The following is a 12,981-nucleotide window of genomic DNA, read 5'->3' as shown; positions in this document are numbered from 1 at the left end:
CTGCCTATTGAAGTCTATGGCGGTTTGCCCGGTTCGCCCGTTCGCGAACATTTGCGGAAGTTCGCATTCGCCGTTCGCGAACGGAAACTTTTATGTTTGCGACATCTCTATTGAAATGTATAAAAAAAAGTTGCGCTATGTCTTTAAAATGTTTGAAGTGTACTTATATAAATTGCAACACAGTACAGTATAAGTGCACTTTTAAGTGCACTATATTGTGCCATAAGTAGTATAATACATATAAATAATTCAAAGTGTAGTTTAAGTACAAACCAGTGCCCTTAGTGATAAAGAGCACTTACTTTATTGGCCTTGGAAAAGGAACTGTTTGGTATACCTTCCCCTGTATAGGTTGTGCAAATCAGTACATAAAAGTAAAAAGAAGAATGCTAACTCAGCTCTGGGTAAAGCAGGCACAAAAGCGATTACGGAGGAAACTGTAAGCAAAGCCCCAAGGGAACCCCAAGAGAACCCAACACTAGCTCGGGCAAGACTCCAGCGGGTAAAACAGGATTGGTCTCCAAACTGTTTAAGGATTATGCTGACCCGGTGTCGGACCATGGCGATTCCAATATGGCGCCAATGGCCGACGAGCCCTACTCTAATCCGCCAAGTCCAACAACATCAGAGGTCTCTGCTTCCTCAACGGACCTGGATATTAAAGACCTTCTTAAGAACTCACCCTCCAAAGCCGACCTCGCCACAATGCTGGGAAAACTGGAGTCATCCTTCCAGCGCAAAATGGAAAGTCTTGGCTCCGTGATTCGGCAGGTAGGCCTCCGTGTCCAAGAATTGGAAGATGATAGGGGGACCATACAGGCCCAACTGAACACCCTGTCATCCAAAGTTGAAGCTCACGACACACATATCCCAACTCCAGAGGTCACTAGGCAACATAGACAATAGGGGGCAAAGGAACAACCTTCGAATCAGGGGCCTGCCAGCAGAGGCGGCTCTAGACTTTATGAGGCCTTTGTCAGGATCAGGACAGGGATCCAACACGCAAAGTACAAACAGGTACAGGGTACGTATACCGGACCTTAGAATGGCCGGACTAACGTACGGAGAGTATAGAGAATGGTCAGAGACAAGCCGAGGTCGAGGGAACGAGAGGACAGGTAAGCGAGGAACAAGCCGGGTCAAGGATAACAGAGGTAAACAGAGAAAGACAAACGAGCCGGGTCGGAACCAAAAGGATAACTGAAAAACACCAGAGCACTGTGTGACTAGACAGGCTAGAACCACGGCAGGGCAATGAGCAACAGGGCGAAGTATGTTTAAATACCCTGGCTAGAGGGGATAGACACGCCTCCGACGAGTCCTGATTAGTCTCCAATGGATTGAGTGACAGGTCGTTCCGGATTGGCGTCATGACGTCGGTCTCCGGGCGCCATGCTACATAAGGAAGTGACTCCCTCGCGGCCGGCGTTTATGTGACCGGGTCGATCGCGAGGAAGAGGAGAAACCTGGCGTCCGGACGGATAAACGTTTAAGTCTCTACCTCTCTCGGAGGCAGAGACTTCAGGTACCCTGACAGTACCCCCCCTCTCAGATACGCCCACCGGGCGGAAGGAACCGGGACGAGATGGGAAGTGGGCGTGATACGCCCTGCGGAGACGAGGAGCATGAACATCCTCTTGAGGTACCCAACTCCTCTCCTCAGGACCATATCCCTTCCAATCGACCAGGTATTGTACCTTCCCCTGGGATATTCGAGAATCAATAATAGAGTTAACCTCATACTCCTCCTGACCCTCCACCTGAACAGAGCGAGGAGGGGCTGTTGTGGAGGAAAATCTGTTGCATATAAGTGGTTTCAGCAATGAAACATGAAATGAGTTAGGGATGCGTAAGGTAGTAGGCAGAGCTAGACGATACGCAACTGGATTGATACGAGTCAGCACCCTGTAAGGTCCAATATAACGGGGAGCGAACATCATGGAAGGCACTTTTAACCGGATGTTCCTTGTGCTCAACCATACCCTATCACCTGGAACAAAGACCGGAGCCGCCCTTCTACGTTTATCAGCGTGTTTCTTAACCAGCATAGAGTTGTGCATAAGGATTTGTCGAGTCTGATCCCACAACTTCCTCAAATTGGCAACATGAACATCAACCGACGGCACCCCCTGGGAAGGGGAAGCCGACGGAAGAATAGACGGATGAAAGCCATAATTCATGAAGAAGGGGCTTGAATGAGTAGAATCGCAAACGAGATTATTGTGTGCAAACTCCGCCCAAGGAATCAAACCGACCCAATCATCCTGGTGTTCGGAAACAAAACATCGTAAATATTGTTCAATTTTCTGGTTGGTACGTTCAGCAGCTCCGTTAGACTGAGGATGATAGGCAGAAGAAAAGTTCAATTTGATACCAAGTTGCGAACAGAAGGACCTCCAAAAACGGGAAATAAATTGGGAGCCTCTGTCAGATACAATTTGAGAGGGTATCCCATGTAGGCGAAAAATCTCCCTAGCGAATATCTCTGCCAATTCGGGAGAAGACGGGAGTTTAGGCAGAGGAATGAAGTGAGCCATCTTAGTGAATCTGTCAACCACCGTGAGGATAACAGTCTGTTTTTTAGAGATAGGTAGATCGACAATAAAGTCCATGGCCAAACAGGACCATGGTCTCTCCGGAACCTCTAAGGGGTGCAGGAATCCACATGGGAGCGTATGGGGTTGTTTGGTTTTAGTACAAACCTCACATGCAGCGATGAAATCTTTAGTATCCCTACGTAAAGCAGGCCACCAGAAGTCTTTAGAGATCAAAGCATACGTCTTGCAAATACCAGGATGTCCCGCCACTTTGCTGTCATGGAAACACTGCAACAGTTCCAGTTGAAGAGCAGGAGGAACGAAATGTCGACCCGCAGGAGTCTGTTTAGGTGCTAGATGTTGCAGCTTAATGATCTCGGCCAGTAACGGGGAATGAATCCTGAGATTCGTATTAGCAACAATATTGCATGTCGGAACTATAGAAGAAAGAACCGGTTCAGGTACAGTAGAAGGTTCATATTGGCGAGATAAAGCATCGGCTTTAGAGTTCTTAGAACCAGGTCTGTAAGTCAGCACATAATTGAAGTGAGTCAGGAATAAGGACCAACGAGCTTGCCTAGAGGACAAACGCTTAGCCTCCCCAATATAGGACAAGTTCTTGTGGTCCGTCAAAATAGTAATAGGGTGTAAGGTCCCCTCCAATAAATGTCTCCACTCCTTAAGGGCTTTAATGACCGCTAACAGTTCCCTGTCTCCGATGTCATATCTGCTCTCAGGACCAGAAAGTTTCTTGGAAAAAAAAACACAGGGGTGTAATGGTTTGTCCACCCCTAATCTTTGTGACAAAACCGCACCTACTCCTGTCTCAGAGGCATCGACCTCGAGTAGAAACGGCAAAGTCGTATCAGGATGGACTAATATCGGAGCAGAAGCAAAAAGTTCTTTGAGATTCTTGAAAGCAGCGAGGGCTTCAGTAGACCACGTCTTAGTATCCGCGCCCTGTTTGGTCATATTGGTAATGGGCGCAATAATAGAAGAATAACCCTTAATGAAGCGCCTATAATAATTGGAAAACCCAATAAACCTCTGAATAGCCTTGAGTCCCTTAGGCAATGGCCAATCTAAAATAGACTGAAGTTTGTCAGGGTCCATTTTAAAGCTGTAACGGATCGCCTGGCACCCCGACTGGGTACCTCCGTTGAAGGATGCTCCTAGCGCTCCTGAGGACTTAAAGCACTTCACCAGACACCATAACCACTGTAGACTCCCACGAACCGCCGCAGCTTGGTTGGGGTCTCGCCACGCTACCCACTCTGGACCCAAGACCAGGGTCTAGCTTCCAGTAGATGGACCTCTCCGAATTCCAGAGAGCAGGAACAGGAACAAGCTCTTAGCAGAGCTCAGCGATTATACCCTGGGGAGTATAGTGATTATAGCAATCCCCAGAGTGTAGTTCTCCAATCCCCCAAACATGAGCCAAAACTTCATGAAGGTACAAGATGATCTGAGGTGCTAGCACACCCAGTCTGCTTTTATTTCCATCTTACACATATAAGACCGCCCACAGGGGCGGGGTAAAACAGCCAATAGCATAACGGTTACAACCCACAAGTTCCCTCCCCTCAGATAACCAGTTAACATAATTATACAGCCAGGAAAACTACAGTTTTTATACATGTGCTATAACTTTAAATCCATACATCCAATCTTCCTAAAAACTGCATATTTCAGCACACTTTAAACATACACCCTTCCAAAAATCAGCCAAATCCCCCCAGTGGATCAAAAGTTAGCTGGAAGTCCTTTATGACCAACCGCAAGCACAATTTCCTGCCCAAAACAGTTCCATAGATTTGGGCTGTGCGGTCGGTCAATTTCATGCCGAAAAAACGACTAAGTCCCATTTCGAACGGGACTTAGTCTCTGGAGCTGCAAGTTCCGTATGGGAGAAGGTAAGGGTCAGCGGTGTTCGGCAAAATGTGTAGCCGATTTCAGTTCCACAGAATCTTTAGCATACACCGCTGACCGCGTTCGACTGAACAAAGATGGCCGCCGCCACGTGCAATTAACCTGCAGTAACCTCACAGCCTGGGAGGTAAATTGCCTGCACACTTTAGCTTCTGGGTGGTCCGCCTGTGTGGTACTTGGTTCAGTAAGCCCTATTTACTGAACCAAGTGGGGGAAAGCCAGGAACAAGTTATTTTACAGGTCTGGGGACATAGTCTTAAAGGGGCATTGTTCAGCAAAGTCACAATATGTCCCCAGACGGTTCTTAAAGGGCCATACACACCAATAAAAGTCCATACGTTTTCAGGGGCCATAGTCTTAAAGGGTATTGTTACCCAAAGTCTCAATATGTCCCCAGACAGTTCTTAAAGGGCCAGCAGCAGTACAATAAAATACCATTCACTGTGCTTAAAGGGCCAGTAGTCGCACAACAAAATACAACAGGCCCCAAATAACCCAGGGGCCATAGTCAGCAGGCAGGAGGCGGGCAAACAGGCTTCTCCAGGGCCCAGTGGCGAGGTTGGTTTCGCCACATTTCTCCCCTTTTCCAAACAGACTAACAGGGTATCTGACCTCCTGCCGGTCAGTGCCCTTGTTAGTCCCGCAGCCCACCCACAAAACAGAAACAGCAGTACAGCCCACCCACAATAAATGGTTACTACACCTGAGTAAGAGAAAAACTTGTCCAGGTCCAGGTGCCTCACCATGGCTGTGTGGGGGACTGGTAGGCTGTTTTGGTGGGTTGCTGAGTGGGCAGAGCCCAGCGGTACTCTGCCCTGGTGCCAGCACTACCCCGGGAGTAGTCTGGTTGGAGCCTGGTTGCTGGAGACCGACTGTCTCCCCTTTAGATGTACCGCTCTGCTGCCGGAGGGGGAGACCGACTGTCTCCCCTTTGGATACATAGCTCCGCTGTTGGAGGGGGAGACCGACTGTCTCCCCTTTGGCTAAGCAGCCTTGTTGCTGGGGGACAGGACTGACTGTCCTTACACCCTGTGCTGTAGGTGCAGAGACCACGGTCCCATCTGCACAGTTGTGGGGCTTACAGTCTCCCCCTGGTACATTAAGCTGCCGCTGGGGAGAGGTGGTAACCAGCTCCTCTACCATTAGAACACTCTGCCGCTGGGGAATGGAGACTGGGCTCTCTATTCCCTGTACATTAATGATCCGCCGCTGGGGAGAGGTGGTAACAATCTCCTCTCCCATACATACTTCCAGTCTCTGCGGAGGGAGACCGACTGTCTCTCCTCCCAACACAGAGTCCTGCTGTTGGGGAAAGGAAGCTGGGCTCTCTATTCCCTGCTGGATACTCTGCCGCTGGGGAATAGAGACTGGGCTCCCAATTCCCAACAAATCACACTGCCGCTGGGGAGGGAGGACGACCCCTTCAGCTCCCTGTAACTTGGGCGCAGAGACCACGGTCCCATCTGTGCTGGTGTGGGGCTTACTGTCTCCCCTTGGTGTGCTAAGCTGCCGCTGGGGAGAGGGGGTAACCAACTCCTCTCCCTTACACACTTTCAGCCGCTGGGGAGCAGGGCTGACCCTATGTACTCCCTGTAGGCAGGGCGCAGAGACCACGGTCCCATCTGCGCTGGTGAGGGGCTTACTGTCTCCCCTTGGTGAGCTGCGCTGCCGCTGGGGAGAGGGAATAACAAACTCCTCTCCCTTACACACCTTCAGCCGCTGGGGAGAGGGGATAACAGGCTCCTCTCCCTGCACCGTAGACTGCCGCTGGGGAGCAAGAACGGCACCTTCAGCTCCCTGTAACGCACACTGCCGCTGGAGAGGGAGACCGCCTGTCTCCACTCCCGTAACATTGTCCTGTTGCTGAAGAGAGGGACCAACTGTCTCTGCTCTCTGTAGGACACACTGCTGCTGGGGGGGAAGGTCGACACCTTCCGCCCCCTGACACTCACTCTGGGGTTGGGGATCTTCCCAGTAAACCTCTACGATATCCTTCCAGCTGAAGGGCTCTAGACCTGGTTCTGCTTGCAGTGTAGACTGTGGCTGAATGGCGCAGAGCAGGTGTTGGTAGGCCTGCTCCAGTTCCCACTCCCTTGTTACCAGGTGGGTCATGTCTTTGCTCACCTCGCGTTCGTCAGCCCAGACATACATGCCCATCCGGTAGTCGTAGATGTCCCAAAACCTAGACCCCTCCGTGCTGCCAAGATCAATATCGTCCTCCAAGGCATCCCATAATAAACCCGGGCCATCATAATCATTCCCCTCCGGTAAGTCGTGCTCGGCCGTCCAGGGGAAAAGTCGAATGGTATGCCACCAGAGGGCCTGGTATGCGTTGTCTAGCCAGATCTCTCGCCATACCAGGGTCTCTAGTCTTGTCACCCACTCATCCAGGGGCTGCTCTCCCAATAGATACATCCGCATCACCACACGCTTCTGTAGCCGCTGCTCATCACTGGGGAGACTCTCACCTCGCCGCCACTGGGCATCTTCCAGGGCATCATACCAGAGTTCCTTTCTGTCTGCATCCCTGTAGTCCGCGGCTGCCTCCTCCTCCTCATCATGGAACGCTGTCCAAAAACTAGCTGATTCCATCCTGCTGTAGCCAGGGGCGCTGTACGGATACTAGCGTTGCCCTCAATTTGTAATTCCAAACGTTACCAGTGTCTCCGAGCTGCTTCTCCTCGCACTAGGACGCCATCCCACCGCTGCCACCACTGTAACGGATCAACTGGCACCCCGACTGGGTACCTCCGTTGAAGGATGCTCCTAGCGCTCCTGAGGACTTCAAGCACTGCAGCAGACACCACAACCACCGACTCTGAGAAGCATAGAAATCCTCTCTAGCATATGAATGCTGTATACAGCCGAATAGGAAAAACCATACGATAGGTTTACACTCCTAGCAGTCAAACTGGAACAGCATCCAACGAATCCTTCCCCCCAATAACGAGACGACACATCACTTTGAGGGTAAAACAGGAACAAGTTATTTTACAGGTCTGGGGACATAGTCTTAAAGGGGCATTGTTCAGCAAAGTCACAATATGTCCCCAGACGGTTCTTAAAGGGCCATACACACCAATAAAAGTCCATACGTTTTCAGGGGCCATAGTCTTAAAGGGTATTGTTACCCAAAGTCTCAATATGTCCCCAGACAGTTCTTAAAGGGCCAGCAGCAGTACAATAAAATACCATTCACTGTGCTTAAAGGGCCAGCAGTCGCACAACAAAATACAACAGGCCCCAAATAACCCAGGGGCCATAGTCAGCAGGCAGGAGGCGGGCAAACAGGCTTCTCCAGGGCCCAGTGGCGAGGTTGGTTTCGCCACAAAAGCCTTCCCCAGAAATCACGTATCCAAGAAAGTCTATCTGGGTCTGGTCAAAACTGCATTTTTCCAACTTACAGTATAAACCGTGTTGCAGAAGTTTGTGTAATACCTTTCTGACTTGTCTATGGTGGATTTCAATCTCTCTAGAGTGTATGAGTATGTCATCCAGGTAGACAATAACACAATCATGTTGAAACTCCCTAAGAACTTCGTTAATCAAATCTTGAAAAACTGCAGGTGCATTACAAAGACCAAAAGGCATGACCGTGTACTCATAATGACCATAGCGGGTATTAAACGCTGTCTTCCACTCGTGGCCTTGCTGAATTCTCACCAAGTTGTATGCCCCTCTGAGGTCCAACTTGGTGAAAATGTTAGAGCCCTTTAGCCGATCAAAGAGCTCGGTAATCGAGGGGATAGGATAGGCATTTCTGATGGTTATTTTATTCAGACCTCGGTAATCGATACAAGGTCTGAGTGAACCATCCTTCTTTTTTACAAAAAAAAATCCAGCCCCGGCAGGAGAGGAAGATCTCCTAATGAATCCCTTGTCTAAATTCTCCTGAATATACTCCTCGAAAACAGAATTCTCTTTAGTAGATAGAGGGTATACATTGCCCCTGGGAGGCATGGTACCAGGTAATAGATTAATTTTACAATCAAATGTCCTGTGTGGAGGTAGTGTATCAGCGTTCTTCTTGTCGAACACTGCTTTTAAGTCCAGGTACAGAGGAGGTATCTGTATCCCCGTAGACTGGTTAGAACTGTCTGGTGTGTTAATTACAGCCAAAGGAGATACCCTGCGTAAACACCTCTCCTGACAACCTTGGCCCCATGAGAGTATTTCCCCTCTCTCCCTTCTCCTGTACTGTCTCTCCTCTTCTGAGAGGCGAGTATTGCCTATCTGCATAGGTTCAGGAAACAGTGGGGTATTGGAATCAGGGCTTAGAAATGTGGGTGCTAATTTAAAGGCAGGTCTCAGGTTCCTCTCTCGAGTGTTCTGTCTCTCTCTTAAACGCTCATCAATACGAGAAATGAACGAAATTAAATCCTCTAAATTCTCAGGGAGCTCCCTAGTAGCAACCTCGTCAAGGATAACATCTGATAGCCCGTTCAAGAATACATCCATATAAGCCTGCTCATTCCACTTGACTTCTGCCACCAGAGACCTGAACTCTAGTGCATAATCCACTAGTGTTCGGTTCTCCTGTCTCAGGCGCAACAGTAATCTGGCTGCATTGACCTTTCTACCAGGCGGGTCAAAAGTTCTTCTAAAGGCAGCTACAAAGGCATTATAATTATATACCAACGGGTTATCGTTCTCCCATAATGGGTTGGCCCATCTCAGAGCTTTCTCAATGAGTAAGGTGATAATAAATCCAACCTTTGCCCTATCGGTAGGATAGGATCGAGGTTGCAATTCAAAGTGAATACTGATCTGGTTTAAAAAACCACGACACTTCTCAGGTGAACCACCATAGCGTACTGGTGGGGTAATACGGGAAGAGGCACCTACAGTGGCTACCTCTAGGCCTGAACTTACAGAGGAAATTGGAGTAGGACGCGTCTCCTCTGGTGGGTTATTAGCACGAGATAATAACGCCTGTAGTGCTAAGGCCATTTGGTCCATTCTGTGTTCCATGGCGTCAAACCTGGAATCAGAGGAACCAACCTGACTGTTTGTACCTGCAGGATCCATTGGCCCTGTCGTAATGTCAGGATCAGGACAGGGATCCAACACGCAAAGTACAAACAGGTACAGGGTACGTATACGGGACCTTAGAATGGCCGGACTAACGTACGGAGAGTATAGAGAATGGTCAGAGACAAGCCGAGGTCGAGGGAACGAGAGGACAGGTAAGCGAGGAACAAGCCGGGTCAAGGATAACAGAGGTAAACAGAGAAAGACAAACGAGCCGGGTCGGAACCAAAAGGATAACTGAAAAACACCAGAGCACTGTGTGACTAGACAGGCTAGAACCACGACAGGGCAATGAGCAACAGGGCGAAGTATGTTTAAATACCCTGGCTAGAGGGGATAGACACGCCTCCGACGAGTCCTGATTAGTCTCCAATGGATTGAGTGACAGGTCGTTCCGGATTGGCGTCATGACGTCGGTCTCCGGGCGCCATGCTACATAAGGAAGTGACTCCCTCGCGGCCGGCGTTTATGTGACCGGGTCGACCGCGAGGAAGAGGAGAAACCTGGCGTCCGGACGGATAAACGTTTAAGTCTCTACCTCTCTCGGAGGCAGAGACTTCAGGTACCCTGACAGCCTTAGGCGAAACTCAAACATGAGGCCCCACTAACAAAAAAGTGTCACATATACACATTGATGCACAGTTTACCTGTGTTTGTGCCTGAGAGTGTGTCTGACAGAGTATCCTTGTGTATAAATGTTTGTCTCTGTGAGCATGTTTGCGTTTTTGTCTGAGACCCTATGTGTATGGGGTAGCTGCTTGAAGTGTGTTGTGTGTATGGGGGGGTGATGGTGAGAAGGAGAGGCGGGTGATGGTGAGAGGGAGGTGATGGTGTGGGGGGTGATGTGAGAGGGGTGATGGTAATGTGAGAGTGAGGTGGGGTAATGTGAGAAGGAGGGTAATGTGAGGGGGGTGATGTGAGAGGGAGGGGGTGATGTGAGAGGAAGGGGGTGATGTGAGAGGGAGGGGGTGATGTGAGAAGGAGGGGGGTGATGTGATGTGAGAAGGAGGGGGTGATGTGAGAAGGAGGGGGGTGATGTGAGGGGGGGTTGATGGTGAGGGAGGGTTGATGCGGAGGGTGGTGGGGGTGATGCTGAGGGTGGTGGGGGATGGTAAGGCGGAGGGTGGTGGGGGATGGTGAGGCTGAGAGTGGTGGGGGGTGAGGCTAAGGGGGGGGGTGATGCTGAGGGTGGTGGGGGTGGGGGTGATGCTGAGGGTGGTGGGGGGTGGTGAGGTTGAGGGTGGTGGGGGTTGATGCTGAGGGTGGTGGGGTAGTGAGGCTGAGGGTGGTGGGGGTGGTGAGGCTGAGGGTGGTGGGGGTGGTGAGGTATGATGCTGAGGGTGGTGGGGGGTGGTGAGGATGAGGGTGGTTGGGTTTGATGCTGAGGGTGGTGGGGGTAGTGAGGCTGAGGTGGAGGGGGGTGAGGCTGAGGGTGGTGTGGGGGTTAGTGAGGCTGAGGGTGGTTGGGGGTTGTATGGGGGGGTGGTAAGGCTGAGGATGGTGTGGGGAGTAGTGAGGCTGAGGGTGGTGTGGGGGTGGTGATGCTAGGGTGGTGTGGGGAGTAGTGAGGTTGAGGGTGGTGGGGGTGGTGATGCTGAGGGTGGTGTGGGGGTAGTGAGGCTGAGGGTTGTTGTTGGGTGGTGATGCTGAGGGTGGTGTGGGGGGTAGTGAGGCTGAGGGTGGTTCGGGGGTGAGGATGAGGGTGGTGTGGGGGTGGTGATGCTGAGGGTGGTGTGGGGGTGGTGATGCTGAGGGTGGTTGGGGGTGGTGATGCTGAGGGTGGTGTGGGGGGTGAGGCTGAGGGTGGTGTGGGGGTTAGTGAGGCTGAGGGTGGTTGGGGGTGAGGCTGAGGGCGGTGTGGGGGTGAGGCTGAGGGTTCTACAGCTTCTCTCGTTGGCTCTTCCTGGGGTTGGTTACCCTTGGACTTATGATACACCAGCGGAGGTACCCTCATCTACCCCGACCTTTCAAGACACTGGTAGAGAAGAGAACTGAACTCAACATTCACCAAATGCAAATTGGCCCTCACAAAAAGCCTACACCCAGGGGGGCAAAAGCATCCGTCTACTGGCACACGCTCTGAAGGGAAGACAATTTTATAGCCTCCATACAGGCAACTCACAAAAGGAGAGCAGTTCAAGTCTGCTCTAACTTGTACAGCTCAGATGTCAGTGTGAACAGGACCTCGATGTAACAGGCCGGACGGCAATTTGATTAAATGTATCCTTTATTGATAACATATAAACAAGAAGTAACAATCTCTATTGCATCTCTAGAGTACTTCTTCTGTGTGTCCTCAAGACTCGCTAGCACTTGTGGTCCTTGGGTAATCAGCACAGTAGGGAATCCTTCCTAGAACTCGAGCTTCGAATGGGCATGCACTGGTATCGTGCGTCTTGTAGCATGTTGACACGTTTCACCTGGGCAGCGTCTTCAGATCAAGGTCCTGTTCACAGGACATCTGAGTTGTACAAGTTAGAGCAGACTTGAACTGCTCTCCTTTTGTGAGTTGCCTGGTTCTTCTACTTTTTTTATACAGTTGTATCACATAGTTACACTATTATTGTTTCTTTTTACTTTTATGTACTGATTTGCACTACCTATACCGGAGAAGGTATACTAAATAGTTCCTTTTCCAAGGCCAATAGAGTAAGTGCTCTTCTTTGTTATTTATCACTAAGGGCACTGGTTTGTACTTAAACTACACTTTGAAATATTTATATGTATTATACTACTTATGGCACAATATAGTGCACTTTAAATTGCACTTTCACTGTACTGTGTTGCACTTTATATAAGTACACTTATCATATTTTAGAGATATAGCACACCCGGCAGCCCACTTGAGCTCCAAAAAGGCACAATATAAGTCTGAAAACTGTCAGAAAATCTCACATTAGTTGCCAGTGATCTTCCAAACCAGTTATTTTACTCTATACGTTTACTGCAATGAAGCATTATCTAATACATTTTCAAAGCACTAATCTGTTGTGCCCAACTTTAGTTCCTAAAATATGAATTAATGTGAGGCATGATGGCAACTTCTGTCTGCTGAAGTAATCATACCAGTTTGCTAATCTGTTCCTAACCTACTTTATAGTTTGGTCAAGAGATGATAATGAATAATGTGACTGGCTAGAGGTGCTGTATTTGCAAAGTGCTCTAAATCTATCCCATTTCTTCCTACCTAGGATGCTGTTTGCAGCTGCCAGGGAAGGTCATTGGCCATTTTTATTTTCAATGATTCATGTCAGGAGAAACACACCGCTTCCTGCTCTGCTATTAATGGTAAATCAGCTTCCAAAGCAATGGTCACTTGCATGTTTTGCTTTAGGAAAGGCTTGGTTGGGAAGAGCACATGGGGGTCTATACTCGTTTGCATGTCTTCACATAGCTAAACAGTATTACATGATTTCAAATGCAGAGACTTGAAGAACTGAGAATGTTCTTTGCAGTTGGTGAATGATACTGCAAAAAACACTTC

The 12,981-nt window shown here is 49.6% G+C and overlaps 1 protein-coding gene across 1 annotated transcript in view; it reads left to right on the top strand.

Annotated features, from left to right (window-relative positions):
- Positions 1-12,981, top strand: part of LOC134602589 (cystine/glutamate transporter-like) — a 155,707-nt gene that overhangs the window by 100,855 nt on the left and 41,871 nt on the right. The window contains exon 9 of the mRNA XM_063447607.1: positions 12,689-12,785. Within this exon, the coding sequence (XP_063303677.1) occupies positions 12,689-12,785 (97 nt within the window). The remainder of the gene's footprint in view (positions 1-12,688; positions 12,786-12,981) is intronic.

This window comes from Pelobates fuscus, chromosome 3 (genome assembly GCF_036172605.1).
Source record: "Pelobates fuscus isolate aPelFus1 chromosome 3, aPelFus1.pri, whole genome shotgun sequence".
NCBI lineage: Eukaryota > Metazoa > Chordata > Amphibia > Anura > Pelobatidae > Pelobates > Pelobates fuscus.
This window is presented reverse-complemented; position numbering and strand designations above follow the sequence as displayed.